The 15302-nt window shown below is 51.0% G+C and overlaps 1 protein-coding gene across 2 annotated transcripts in view; it reads right to left on the minus strand.

The window, feature by feature from the left end:
- The window catches only part of LOC308468264 (phosphorylase b kinase regulatory subunit alpha, skeletal muscle isoform-like), a 32393-nt gene that overhangs the window by 8381 nt on the left and 8710 nt on the right, over nt 1-15302 (minus strand). For both annotated transcript variants that reach the window (XM_080990320.1, XM_080990321.1), the window contains exons 14-16: nt 3038-3172; nt 1698-1807; nt 1279-1423 (exon numbers count right to left, since the gene is read on the minus strand). In XM_080990320.1, the coding sequence (XP_080846446.1) occupies nt 1279-1423; nt 1698-1807; nt 3038-3172 (390 nt within the window). The remainder of the gene's footprint in view (nt 1-1278; nt 1424-1697; nt 1808-3037; nt 3173-15302) is intronic.

Here is a 15302-nt window from a genome sequence, read left to right on the forward strand (position 1 = left end):
ACGCTTCATTTAATTGCATCTATTCCAGACTCTTTGAGAATTGTTATTTTGGCAGCTCCCAAATTGTTAATCTTTCCCGTCAAGCTGTTATCAAAGAAACAGAGAGAAACCTCCTTCTAAAACTCCTTGTTGATTTATTCTTAAGCAGACTGTTTGCAATGTAACCATATATCAGACAGTTAACAATTGGCCTTTGGAATCCACCCAGTCCCCTCTTCGGGCCCTAGAGGGGGGCTGCCAGACATCCATTTAGCCCTTTCTCTTGCTCATAATAAAAAACTTCTTTTTGCAAACAATTGTATATATAATATTGTTTCCAGTCTTTATGACCAACCATCAGTTAGCTCCTGTTTCTCTTAATCAGGGAGGTATTTCAGATATTCCATAAGTGCGTAGTGGGTAGACGCCATTTTGTTCTTCGTTTTCATCTTTAACGGGCATTTCAAATCTTAAAAGAAAAGTGGCTGCGAATAGGTCCCAATTACATATAAAAGTCCATCTGTACTCACTTTTTGAAGAGCAATTTAGGTTCTTAATGAGGCTTGGCATGCAAAATGAATTGTTAATGTTAGAAGAAGAAGAAGAAACATACCAAGCCCCTCCAGATCCCAAACATCATGATGAGGATCTCTTTGAACTTTGATCTTTTACACCAGAGACTGTACATACTGCAGGTTTTTTCCCAGCTTCATCAGTTCAGAGCGTGTCTGTTTGGTTTTCAAATCTTTATATTTTCCCAAACAGATGCCTCCGGCTATGGGGTGGCATCACAGGAGTGTCAGTCCGTCTCTTGCTCCGTGACCCAGTGCCCCTGCCGTGGGGCAAACCGCGGGTCATCAAGACAGTCCTCCTCTGCCCTGGGGAGGCTGCCAGGGCTAATTACCCCCATATCAGCCCTGAATTATCGGAACGGCTGGAGTCCGATCGTGTGGAATCCGCCATTTCCCACCGCCGGAAACAGGAAGCCAAAACTTCTGACTTTTAATAAAGATCCAATTTGAGCTGTTAAGGGCAATATGTATGAAAGTTGAAGCAAAGTTGTTAAAAATTGTTAAAAGGGAAACGTGTACAAAAGATAATTTGTTAAAATTCAGTTAAATTTGTTAAATTTAATTGAACTTTCTGAAATTTCAAAAGGGTTTTAAATGTCAGAAATTTAATTGAAATTTAGTTGAAAATACCAAAATTTAATTTCTGAAATTCAATTGAAATTTCTGAAATTTCAATTTATTTATTTTTTTTACAAATTTATTTTAAATTTAAAAACATGAGACACACCAAGCATCATGTGCGAGACAGGGAAGGTGATGGTGGGACGCCCTGTCATCCTCCAGCGGCTGCACAGGTAAGAGAGATCCGTCCGGAGCATTTCGACGATCATTTTGTTATCGAGCGCCAGGAAGAATTGCTGCTGGTCGAGGAACTGTGAGGAGGGAGGGAGAGGTGGGTAAACAAGGGGGGGAGGGGAAGGGGGCATATATTGAAACATTTTTTTGATCGTTGTATCCATGAAAGAGGAGAATGGAAAACGGTGCTTTCCCCCCAGAGGGGGAAATAACAGCTATGATCAAATTGGGGATTTTTTGTTAAGAGGATAAACTAATTGGTGGCGTTCTCCTGATTCACCAAATTTGCGGGGCGGGGGGGGGGGCAATTTGAAGGGGGTTGGACTGGATGACAGCCAGGGAACTTCCCACCTGTGGCGTGAAGGCAAAGATGGTGCTCCGGATATCGTAGAACTTGGAGGTGCCCAGAACGCCCATGTGGCGGAAGGGGCGCCCACTGAGGGTCATGTGCTGGTTACGGCCTGTGGAGAAATAATAATAATAATAATAATAATAATAATAATAATATATTATTTACTCCCTGCCCATCTGGCTGGGTTTCCCTAGCCACTCCAACAAAAGAAAATAGAAATACATTAAAACATCAGCGGAAGGCAGTGGAAGACAGGAGTGCCTGGCGTGCTCTGGTCCATGGGGTCACGAAGAGTCGGACACGACTAAACTAAACAACAACAAAGCATCAGTTGTTTAAAACTTCCCTAAAATGTCATTCAAGGAAATGTTATAGGGTTTCGAACCCGCACCTTAGATGTTGCCTTAATTTTTTTTTATTTATTAAAGTTTCAGATAGAAAAAGACACATCAATAAAAAAAGAATTTAAAAGTAAAAAGAAAAATACACAATATAAAATACAAAAAGGAAAAAAAAGAAAAAACAGTTAACAACAATTCAATCTTTTCATCACTGCTTTTGAATTAACTTATTTTCTGGACCTCCTCATACCTCCCTCTTTTGTATTCCAATTCAGTTTGTTTGTCCAGCAATTCCTTTCCCTCTTTTTTAATCCCAATCCTTACTCTTAATATAATATAACATAACATTAAATTTTTATCTATTAATAGCCAATTTTCCATTCTTTTAACCTTTTTATTCCAAATCCCTAATCTTAATCTGTCTATAACTTTAAAGTCTGTGCAGCTAGAAACCCTGCCAGACAAATCTAGAAATATCTTTCTGCCACCTCTTGAAACAATCCATTTTGTCCACAATTTGCAAAGTTTGAAACAAAAACAACATTCTAGGCAATACATTCATTTTTATCGCAGCAATACGGCCCAGCAGTGAAAGCTTCAAATTTGACCAAATTTCTAAATCTTTTTTCACTTCGGCCCAACATTTTTCATAGTTATCTTTAAATAAATAAATGGGAACTTAGATGTTGCCTTAAAGGCGTCCCACATATCTTCTGATTCTATCCTGCTCATTTTATGTTTATTTCCCATAATCCCACTCGAATACCTTTTCTCTGCCGTTCCTCCCCTTTATTTCTAAACGGAATCAATTACAGCGCATGTTTTGGGGTCAGACTAAATGACCCAAGGGTCCCTTTCTCCTCTTCCAATTCTATCTTGCTCATTTTATTTTTATTTTATTTCCCATAATCCCACTCGAATGCCTTTTCTCCACTGTTCCTCTAATTTGTAATTTTTTGGGGTCAGACTAAATGACCTGGGTTCCCTTCCCACATCACCTAATCGGGCGTAGATATGGCTGAGGATCCTCGCCGGTTGCACCCGGATCGGACAGACGCCGGAAACCGTCTCCGCCTCAATCCCCTCCTTCCTCAAAGCTGATTGGATCCCCTCCGTCTCGGCCAAGATGCAAACTGTGGGGAAACCGGAGTTAATCTGGAGCCGCTCCAGTCCCGGAAAACCCCGAAACAGGCATCAATCAAGGAATCAGAATTCAAACCCCAAACCCAACTCTGGCCCAACCTGGGTTGTCAAAGCCTCCCAGACTAAACTTGGCTCCAATTTTATGAAATATCCTATTATCCTGGAGACTATTAAAGCACCAATAAAAATTTGGATGAATATAAATAAAAATAATAAGGATGACCCCTATCAACATGAGAAATTAACAATATGGGCCAACCCAAAATTAAAAATTGGAAATCAAGTAATAATTTGGCAAAATTGGATGAAAAAAGGTATTTTGACATTGAATCAATTAATTGATGAAAATTACAAATTTGTGGAATATAAGACTGCAAGTAAAGTATGGATTAACCAGTGAAACACCATGGCAATACATCCAATTGAAACATATGTTGGAAAGGCAGTTTGGCTATAGCAGCATCGGAAACACCCATGCTGCTACAAGATTCAATCTGTGCAACAAAAACAAAAAGCTCTACACTTGCACTATATAAAATCCAACTCAACAGGAAGAAATATGATTTAGAATACTGTCAGGGGTTCAGGAGCAGAGGCAAGGGCAAGGGAGGAAACAGAGAGCGAGGGAGAGGAGGCAGAAGAAAAGATGAGTGATGACGACGACCCGAGATCTCCGAGTCTTTCCAGTGAATCAGAAGATTCACAGAAAGGAGCACCAGTGGCCAGGGCAAGGGGGGAGCCTAGGGGGACACCCCAGGAAGATAGAGCCAGAGGGGACTCAGAGGGGAGCAGTTGGAAATCAGGACCAGCGTCACCGCAAGAGAGCAGGGAAGAGGAAGGGCGCCAGGGATCAAGCGCTGGCAGCTCACAACAGGGGGGAGGGCACGAGTCAGGAGTGGCCACACCTCCATCGGGGAGCGAAGAAACGGTCAGACGGAAGGTGGAAGGTTGGGCGCGCGTGCCAAGTTCAAATGCACAGGAAGGTGGCGCAGTAGGCAGCCCGGAAAGGGAGCCAGGTCCTAAAGCCCGCCGAAAGGAGGGAGAAGAGTCAGGGGGGTCAGCGTCAGCGTCAGAGGAATCCCGGAAGGAAGAGACCCCGGGGGGCAGAGGGACCCAGAGAAGAACAGTCAGGCGGAAAAGGTGGAGCAAGGCTAGGATATTAAGTTGGTGTACAAGGGGCGGAGACTCAGATGGAGCTTCGCCGATCTAACCATGAGACGTAGAGTTGCACGCAGCAGCTTGAGAATGGAAACTGTAACTCAATAAAGACTTTTATTTAATGATCGCTGGCTAGCGTGATCCTCTGTGAGCTAGGATCTGGAAGCAGCTCTGACAGTAAGCTCCATCCCTAGATTGTGGGCATCTACGTCCTCGCGGAGAGGAGAGAAAGAGGGTGCCTACTAGCGAGCTCACGAACGGCAGACAACATGACGGCCGAACAGCAGATAGTGGAACTCAGAGAAGCAGTGACACGACTGAATGCCGAGGCTCTTGCATCCAGGAAGAGAGAGGAGGACGCAGCTGCCGCCTACAGGGATCTCCAGGTCAGGTTGGAAGTGCTTACGAAGCAAGGGCAACTGACACCCAAACCGGAGGGGATTGGGTTGGGGAGACGAACAGGCGGTCTGGTCTCTCACTTCGATGGGAATTTGCAACAGTACCCCAACTTTAGAGCAGATGTAATGTGTGCACTGCAACTGCTGAACAAAGACTTTAGAGATGAGCAAGAGAAGGTGGGATTCATCATGTCCCATTTGCATGGAGATGCTAAAGCATGGCTGCGCAATTTGTGGAGAGATAATGATCCGGCGCTCCAAAATGCGGATGCCTTTATTAAAGCGATGGATGGGTGCTTTTTATCAAGCATTGACGTGGATCTTGCTCGGCAGGAGATACATGGACTGAAGCAAGGGAGGGCCAGCGTAAGGCAGTACCATGCCCGCTTTTTCGCTTTGGTCAGTGCCCTGGAATGGGACAGAGATTCGGCTCCTGTAAGAGACCTGTTTTGGGAGGGATTGCACGGCTCGGTTAAAGATGAAATTGCGAGGGGGGAGAGACCCCGGACCACGCAGGAGATCGTTCAGAGGGCGCTGGCGGTGGGGGTGCGGCTGGAAGGACGTCCGTGGAGCAGGGACGAAGGGCGTGGAGGGCGCGAACCAGCCAGGGGCTCCTCCTTCCTTCCCAGAGAAGCAGCGCGTGCGCAATCCACGCCTCCGCCAGGAGGAGGAGCGGAACCTATGGAGGTTGGAGGTGCAAGGGCTCAGTCAGCAGCCAGAGCCCTAGCACCGGCAGCAGTGAAAGCGAAGCCTCCTAGAGGGAACAGGAAGTGTTACATCTGCGATGATCCACAGCATATGGCGAAAGAGTGTCCCCAGAGGCTCCACAAGCACACTGCAGCCTCAGCAATGGTAACTGCAGCAACGCAGCAAGGACAACCACAGCAGGGAAACGAAGGAGTCTGGTTGGAGGAAGAGGCACTGGGGCCCAACCAGACGTGTCAGTGAAGCAGTCCCCAGAGATTTTACAGCCCATGGACCCCCTCCCGCCCAAACCGGTAGTGAAGCTCACCGCGTCGCTCCAGCTGCCCAATGGAATCACCATGGACGTGCCAATCACCATTGACTCCGGAAGCAATGCGGACTTTATAGGGCAGGACTTTGTCGACCGGCACGCTATACAGTTGCTGCCTGCCACGCTGCCCCTGCAGGTTGTCACGGTGGATGGCAGGGAGCTGCTAGGGGGGCAAGTGGTGAAGCAGACGCCACCAATGGTGATGCGACTTGGGAATCACAGGGAAATCATCAGCTTCAATGTCACTCAACTATCGGACACGCCCATTGTATTGGGCATGAGTTGGCTGGACAAGCACAGCCCGACGCTGGCTTGGTACCAGCGGCAGCTGACCTTCGGCTCTTCCTTTTGCGCTGAACACTGCATCGTGCCCAGGCAGGAAGGAGGGGAAGAGGAGTCACAGCGGCAGCTAGGCACGCTGCAAGCGGTCCCCCACAAGTACGCAGAATTTTTGGAGGTTTTCTGCGAGAAAGAGGCAGACAGGCTACCCCCCCACAGACCATATGACTGCAAAATTGACCTGCTGCCGGGGGCGGCGCTACCCAAAGGGAAGCTGTATTCCATGTCTGAGGACGAACTGCAGGAACTCAAAGAGTTCATAGATCATAATTTGGAGCGCGGTTTCATCCGAGAGTCCAAGGCAGCGGGGGGCAGTCCGGTATTCTTTGTTAAGAAGCGGGACACGCCCCAAAAAAGACTTGTAGTGGACTTTCGCATCTTGAACAGTGTGACCAAGCCATCGGACTTCCCCATGCCCCGAATCGACGACCTCCTCGCAAAGGTACGGAAGGGCAGAGTGTTCACCAAGTTGGACCTGCGAGGGGCATACAACCTCATTCGCATGCGGGAGGGAGATGAGTGGAAGACAGCCATGTTCACGCCCCTGGGCACCTACGAATATAGAGTTATGCCTTTTGGATTGCAAAATGGCTCCCACGTTTTTCAAGCTTTCATGCATCACGTGTTGGCGGGGCTCCTCTACAAGACGTGCGTCTGTTTCTTGGATGACATCCTGATCTTTTCGAAATCGCAGCAGGAGCATGACAGACACGTCAAGGAAGTGCTGAGCAGGCTACAGCAACATAGGCTTTACGCCAAGCTGGAGAAGTGCCAATTCGACGTGACCGAGGTGGATTTCCTGGGCTACAAGTTGTCTGATAAAGGGCTCGCCATGGACAGCGCCAAGGTCCGAGCAGTGTTGGATTGGAAAAGCCCACGCAACCGGAAGGAGGTCCAACGGTTTGTCGGCTTCGCGAACTTCTATCGCAAGTTTATCAAAGGCTTTGCGATGCAGACAGCGGCCATCATGGACACGCTCAGCTCCAAGAAAAAGAAGTTCATCTGGACAGAGCAGGCGGAGCAGTCCTTTCAGGCACTCAAGCGTCTCTTCGCGTCGGAAGAGCAGCTGCTTCATGTCAACCCCAGCAGGCCGATGAGGGTGGAGACAGACGCTTCGGACAGAGCCGTGGGAGCAGTCCTGCTGCAGAAAGACCCGCAGGGGGTTTGGAGGCCGGGAGCGTTTTACTCAAGGAAGCTCAGCAAGTCCGAACAGAACTACACCATCTGGGACAGGGAGTTGCTGGCCATTCATGCAGCGTTCAAAGCGTGGAGGCACTTCCTGATCGGCGCTGTCAGAGCTGCTTCCAGATCCTAGCTCACAGAGGATCACGCTAGCCAGCGATCATTAAATAAAAGTCTTTATTGAGTTACAGTTTCCATTCTCAAGCTGCTGCGTGCAACCCTACGTCTAATGGTTAGATCGGCGAAGCTCCATCTGAGTCTCCGCCCCTTGTACACCAACTTAATATCCTAGCCTTGCTCCACCTTTTCCGCCTGACTGTTCTTCTCTGGGTCCCTCTGCCCCCCGGGGTCTCTTCCTTCCGGGATTCCTCTGACGCTGACGCTGACCCCCCTGACTCTTCTCCCTCCTTTCGGCGGGCTTTAGGACCTGGCTCCCTTTCCGGGCTGCCTACTGCGCCACCTTCCTGTGCATTTGAACTTGGCGCGCGCGCCCAACCTTCCACCTTCCGTCTGACCGTTTCTTCGCTCCCCGATGGAGGTGTGGCCACTCCTGACTCGTGCCCTCCCCCCTGTTGTGAGCTGCCAGCGCTTGATCCCTGGCGCCCTTCCTCTTCCCTGCTCTCTGGCGGTGACGCTGGTCCTGATTTCCAACTGCTCCCCTCTGAGTCCCCTCTGGCTCTATCTTCCTGGGGTGTCCCCCTAGGCTCCCCCCTTGCCCTGGCCACTGGTGCTCCTTTCTGTGAATCTTCTGATTCACTGGAAAGACTCGGAGATCTCGGGTCGTCGTCATCACTCATCTTTTCTTCTGCCTCCTCTCCCTCGCTCTCTGTTTCCTCCCTTGCCCTTGCCTCTGCTCCTGAACCCCTGACATCAGCCATCTCTAGGGAAGCTTTTTCATGTGTATTATTTTTTTAAAAATCTATTTATAAAATATAGACAGACTTCCACTGGTCATGGAAGCTCAATAATCTATGTATTTATTTTAGTGTTTTATTCATGCATTTTCCCAGATGTTATTTTACATCCCTTCATTGTTTCGTCAGAATGTTCGACCGACTCACTAACCCCAGGATCCTTTGTTTTTCTACATATTGTTATTTTGATCTATAATGTTGTGTTAGTTTCTCTATAACTTATTATGCATTGTGTTCTAATTTTGCATTTTTCTGCTATAAACTATCCCGGGATGAACGGCGGGATTTAATAAGAAACCACAAAGAATTTATAGATTTAATTTATACTTAATAAGAAACCACAAGAAATTTATAGATTTAATAAACAACCACAAGGAATTGAATATGTAAATAAGGGAAAAAAATTAAGGGTAAGGCGTTTAATAAAGAAGGTAAAACGAAGAAGCCCAGGAAAGGAGCAGCCAAGCATACTAGGACTCAATTTCTTGACTTTAAGAAACCCGACTTCATAAAACTTAGGGAAGTGCTGGGTGAGATCCCATGGACAGTAATACTAAAAGGAAAGGGAGTTCATGATGGCTGGGAGTTTGTTAAGAGGGAGATAGTAAAAGCACAACTTCAGGCAATACCAATAAGACAGAAACATGGAAGGTGCCTAAAGAAGCCAGGGTGGCTATCTAAAGAACTTTTAACTGAGTTATCTAAAGAACTTTTAACTGAGTTAAGATTAAAAAAGGATGTGTACGAAAAATGGAAAAGGGGGGAAACCACCAAAGAGGAATTCAAACAAATAGCCAGCACGTGTAGACACAAAGTCAGAAAAGCTAAAGCACAGAATGAACTCAGGCTTGCTAGAGAGGTTAAAAGCAACAAAAAAGGCTTTTATGGGTATGTTTGTAGCAAAAGGAAGAACAAAGAAACAGTGGGGTCACTCAGAGGAGAAGATGGTGAAATGCAAACAGGGGACACAGAAAGGGCTGAACTCCTCAATGCCTTCTTTGCCTCACTCTTCTCCGATAAAGAAAACAATGCCTGACCTGAAGAATTTGGAGCAAATGATTCAGCAGAGTAAACACAGCCCAGAATAACTAAGGAGATAGTACAAGAATACTTGGCTAGTTTAGATGTATTCAAGTCTCCAGGGCCAGATGAACTGCATCCAAGAGTATTAAAAGAACTGGCAGATGTGATCTCAGAACCACTGGCAGTCATCTTTGAGAATTCCTGGAGAACAGGCGAAGTCCCGGCAGACTGGAGGAGGGCAAATGTTGTCCCTATTTTCAAAAAGGGGAAAAGAGAGGACCCAAATAATTACCGCCCAGTCAGTCTGACATCAATACCAGGGAAGATTCTGGAGCAGATCATTAAGCAAACAGCACCTAGAAAGGAATGCTGTTGTCAGGGGTTCAGGAGCAGAGGCAAGGGCAAGGGAGGAAACAGAGAGCGAGGGAGAGGAGGCAGAAGAAAAGATGAGTGATGACGACGACCCGAGATCTCCGAGTCTTTCCAGTGAATCAGAAGATTCACAGAAAGGAGCACCAGTGGCCAGGGCAAGGGGGGAGCCTAGGGGGACACCCCAGGAAGATAGAGCCAGAGGGGACTCAGAGGGGAGCAGTTGGAAATCAGGACCAGCGTCACCGCAAGAGAGCAGGGAAGAGGAAGGGCGCCAGGGATCAAGCGCTGGCAGCTCACAACAGGGGGGAGGGCACGAGTCAGGAGTGGCCACACCTCCATCGGGGAGCGAAGAAACGGTCAGACGGAAGGTGGAAGGTTGGGCGCGCGTGCCAAGTTCAAATGCACAGGAAGGTGGCGCAGTAGGCAGCCCGGAAAGGGAGCCAGGTCCTAAAGCCCGCCGAAAGGAGGGAGAAGAGTCAGGGGGGTCAGCGTCAGAGGAATCCCGGAAGGAAGAGACCCCGGGGGGCAGAGGGACCCAGAGAAGAACAGTCAGGCGGAAAAGGTGGAGCAAGGCTAGGATATTAAGTTGGTGTACAAGGGGCGGAGACTCAGATGGAGCTTCGCCGATCTAACCATGAGACGTAGAGTTGCACGCAGCAGCTTGAGAATGGAAACTGTAACTCAATAAAGACTTTTATTTAATGATCGCTGGCTAGCGTGATCCTCTGTGAGCTAGGATCTGGAAGCAGCTCTGACAGTAAGCTCCATCTCTAGATTGTGGGCATCTACGTCCTCGCGGAGAGGAGAGAAAGCGGGTGCCTACTAGCGAGCTCACGAACGGCAGACAACATGACGGCCGAACAGCAGATAGTGGAACTCAGAGAAGCAGTGACACGACTGAATGCCGAGGCTCTTGCATCCAGGAAGAGAGAGGAGGACGCAGCTGCCGCCTACAGGGATCTCCAGGTCAGGTTGGAAGTGCTTACGAAGCAAGGGCAACTGACACCCAAACCGGAGGGGATTGGGTTGGGGAGACGAACAGGCGGTCTGGTCTCTCACTTCGATGGGAATTTGCAACAGTACCCCAACTTTAGAGCAGATGTAATGTGTGCACTGCAACTGCTGAACAAAGACTTTAGAGATGAGCAAGAGAAGGTGGGATTCATCATGTCCCATTTGCATGGAGATGCTAAAGCATGGCTGCGCAATTTGTGGAGAGATAAGGATCCGGCGCTCCAAAATGCGGATGCCTTTATTAAAGCGATGGATGGGTGCTTTTTATCAAGCATTGACGTGGATCTTGCTCGGCAGCAGATACATGGACTGAAGCAAGGGAGGGCCAGCGTAAGGCAGTACCATGCCCGCTTTTTCGCTTTGGTCAGTGCCCTGGAATGGGACAGAGATTCGGCTCCTGTAAGAGACCTGTTTTGGGAGGGATTGCACGGCTCGGTTAAAGATGAAATTGCGAGGGGGGAGAGACCCCGGACCACGCAGGAGATCGTTCAGAGGGCGCTGGCGGTGGGGGTGCGGCTGGAAGGACGTCCGTGGAGCAGGGACGAAGGGCGTGGAGGGCGCGAACCAGCCAGGGGCTCCTCCTTCCTTCCCAGAGAAGCAGCGCGTGCGCAATCCACGCCTCCGCCAGGAGGAGGAGCGGAACCTATGGAGGTTGGAGGTGCAAGGGCTCAGTCAGCAGCCAGAGCCCTAGCACCGGCAGCAGTGAAAGCGAAGCCTCCTAGAGGGAACAGGAAGTGTTACATCTGCGATGATCCACAGCATATGGCGAAAGAGTGTCCCCAGAGGCTCCACAAGCACACTGCAGCCTCAGCAATGGTAACTGCAGCAACGCAGCAAGGACAACCACAGCAGGGAAACGACGGAGTCTGGTTGGAGGAAGAGGCACTGGGGCCCAGCCAGACGTGTCAGTGAAGCAGTCCCCAGAGATTTTACAGCCCATGGACCCCCTCCCGCCCAAACCGGTAGTGAGGCTCACCGCGTCGCTCCAGCTGCCCAATGGAATCACCATGGACGTGCCAATCACCATTGACTCCGGAAGCAATGCGGACTTTATAGGGCAGGACTTTGTCGACCGGCACGCTATACAGTTGCTGCCTGCCACGCTGCCCCTGCAGGTTGTCACGGTGGATGGCAGGGAGCTGCTAGGGGGGCAAGTGGTGAAGCAGACGCCACCAATGGTGATGCGACTTGGGAATCACAGGGAAATCATCAGCTTCAATGTCACTCAACTATCGGACACGCCCATTGTATTGGGCATGAGTTGGCTGGACAAGCACAGCCCGACGCTGGCTTGGTACCAGAGGCAGCTGACCTTCGGCTCTTCCTTTTGCGCTGAACACTGCATCGTGCCCAGGCAGGAAGGAGAGGAAGAGGAGTCACAGCTGCAGCTAGGCACGCTGCAAGCGGTTCCCCACAAGTACGCAGAATTTTTGGAGGTTTTCTGCGAGAAGGAGGCAGACAGGCTACCCCCCCACAGACCATATGACTGCAAAATTGACCTGCTGCCGGGGGCGGCGCTGCCCAAAGGGAAGCTGTATTCCATGTCTGAGGACGAACTGCAGGAACTCAAAGAGTTCATAGATCATAATTTGGAGCGCGGTTTCATCCGAGAGTCCAAGGCAGCGGGGGGCAGTCCGGTATTCTTTGTTAAGAAGCGGGACACGCCCCAAAAAAGACTTGTAGTGGACTTTCGCATCTTGAACAGTGTGACCAAGCCATCGGACTTCCCCATGCCCCGAATCGACGACCTCCTTGCAAAGGTACGGAAGGGCAGAGTGTTCACCAAGTTGGACCTGCGAGGGGCATACAACCTCATTCGCATGCGGGAGGGAGATGAGTGGAAGACAGCCATGTTCACGCCCCTGGGCACCTACAAATATAGAGTTATGCCTTTTGGATTGCAAAATGGCTCCCACGTTTTTCAAGCTTTCATGCATCACGTGTTGGCGGGGCTCCTCTACAAGACGTGCGTCTGTTTCTTGGATGACATCCTGATCTTTTCGGAATCGCAGCAGGAGCATGACAGACACGTCAAGGAAGTGCTGAGCAGGCTACAGCAACATAGGCTTTACGCCAAGCTGGAGAAGTGCCAATTCGACGTGACCGAGGTGGATTTCCTGGGCTACAAGTTGTCTGATAAAGGGCTCGCCATGGACAGCGCCAAGGTCCGAGCAGTGTTGGATTGGAAAAGCCCACGCAACCGGAAGGAGGTCCAACGGTTTGTCGGCTTCGCGAACTTCTATCGCAAGTTTATCAAAGGCTTTGCGATGCAGACAGCGGCCATCACGGACACGCTCAGCTCCAAGAAAAAGAAGTTCATCTGGACAGAGCAGGCGGAGCAGTCCTTTCAGGCACTCAAGCGTCTCTTCGCGTCGGAAGAGCAGCTGCTTCATGTCAACCCCAGCAGGCCGATGAGGGTGGAGACAGACGCTTCGGACAGAGCCGTGGGAGCAGTCCTGCTGCAGAAAGACCCGCAGGGGGTTTGGAGGCCGGGAGCGTTTTACTCAAGGAAGCTCAGCAAGTCCGAACAGAACTACACCATCTGGGACAGGGAGTTGCTGGCCATTCATGCAGCGTTCAAAGCTTGGAGGCACTTCCTGATCGGCGCCAAGCACACGGTGCCGGTCTGCACGGACCACAAGAATCTGGAGCACTGGCGCACGGCACAGTTCCTGAACCAGAGGCAGATACGTTGGGCTGAGTTCTTTGCGAATTTCGACTTCCGAATAGAGTATGTCCCGGGGGACACCAACATCATGGCGGATGCTCTCTCCCGTAAGCCACAGTATCTGGAGGAGGCAACGCCAGCGGCCGCCATGCACATCTTCGCACCGACAGTGTGGGCGTGCGCGGCGGCGACAGTTGACCTGGATGCGGTGCGACGAGCGTTGCAGGATGACTCCTTCGCGCAAGCAAAGATGGCAGAGGTGCACAGGGGCACGGCAGCGACCGACGAGTTCCAGCTGCGAGATGGTTTGCTCATCCGTAAAGGGGCCATCTACGTGCCGGGAGACGAACTTCGCGCCAAGGTACTGCAGCAGCTGCACGACGCGCCCACTGCCGGGCACTTTGGCAAGGAGAAGACGGTGGAATTAGTAGCCAGAGACTTCTGGTGGCCCGGAATGAGAGGGGAAGTCGCGGACTACGTGGCGAGGTGTGACACCTGCCAGAGGTCCAAACCAGTGCACAGACCGCCGGCCGGACTGCTGGAACCGCTGCAAACTCCGTTCGAGCCATGGGAGAGAGTGGCCCTGGACTTTGTCACGGATCTGCCCAGCTCGAGGGGCAAGACGGCTGTGCTGGTGGTGGTGGATTTGTTCTCCAAGATGGCACATTTCATTCCGTGTGCGAAGGTGGCCACGGCGGAACAAACCGCCAAACTGTTCATAGACCACGTGTTCAAGGTTCACGGTCTGCCGCGGTCTATTCTGTCCGACCGAGGGCGACAGTTCATCTCAAACTTCTGGCAGAGGCTGATGGGCTTCCTGAACGTCAAGATCAACCTGGCGTCGGCTAGACACCCGCAGACCAACGGGCAAGCGGAGCGGGTCAATGCCATCATGCAGCAGTACCTGAGATGTTATGCGAATCAACAGCCTGCGACGTGGGTGGATTACCTGCCTCTCGCCGAGTTCGCCTACAACAACACGAAGCACGTGTCCACGGGGGTCACGCCGTTCTTCGCCAACAACGGGAGGCACCCTAGAACCTTCCCGGGACTGGAAAGAATGGGGGAGGGGGAGCCGCAGACAGCAGATGCGTTCGCGTCGGAGTTGCAGGAGGTCCACGATCAGCTGCGGCGGCACCTGGAGCTGGCTAAACACGCATACAAGGTACAAGCGGACAAACACAGAAGGGTTGGCGAAGAGATCCATGTGGGAGACTGGGTCTGGTTAGCAGCCCACGCAGTGCCGGCCAGGTCGTTGGCGAAGAAGAAACTAGGGCATAAACAACTGGGGCCCTACCAAGTCGACGAACAGGTCAACCCGGTGGCTTTCAGGCTGGCTCTTCCGGAGGGTTCCAGAATGCATCCGGTGTTCCACAGATCGGTGCTCACTCCCTACAAGGCACCTCACAGGTTTCAGGAACCAGGAACGGCACCGGGTCCGCTCCGAGAGAGAACCGGGCAAGGGGGAGTGGCACAGGAGGAGCGCATCAACGAAGTCACGGAGATTTTGGACTCCAGATGGGGGGAAGAGGGGGTAGAATACCTTCTCGCCAAGGAGGGCACCCCGGCCAGTGCCAACAGCTGGGTGCCGGGCTACGCTTTAGACGAACCTCTGCTCAAAGAAGAGTTTCATGCCCTCTTCCCACATAGGCCAATGCCAGCAGACTTTTTCGACGACTGGCTTTTCACGCCCACGCTTTCAGCCAGCACGTTCCGGGGGTTCGACTCGGACGAGGAACCGACACGAGACGCCCGTTCCCCGGAGGGGTCACCCTCGGGATCTGCTTCAGAACCCTCGTATTGGTGGGATGATCGACCAGAGGAGCAGTTCCGCAGAAGGTGGCTGGAGGGTCCAGGACGAGCAACGTCTCCAGAAGGCAACGAAGGAGAGACGGACATGGACGTTTTCGGGGACGACCCGGGTTTCGAGCACGGCGGCACAGAGATGGAAGCGGAGGTGACCGTCGTCAACGAGAGCAGGGAGGAAGAACCGGAAGACTTCGGATGGCGGCCCGCCACGGGAAGCGAACTGTATCC

The sequence above is a fragment of the Podarcis pityusensis genome, assembly GCF_964106645.2.
Source record: "Podarcis pityusensis genome assembly, chromosome: Z".
Taxonomy (NCBI): domain Eukaryota; kingdom Metazoa; phylum Chordata; class Lepidosauria; order Squamata; family Lacertidae; genus Podarcis; species Podarcis pityusensis.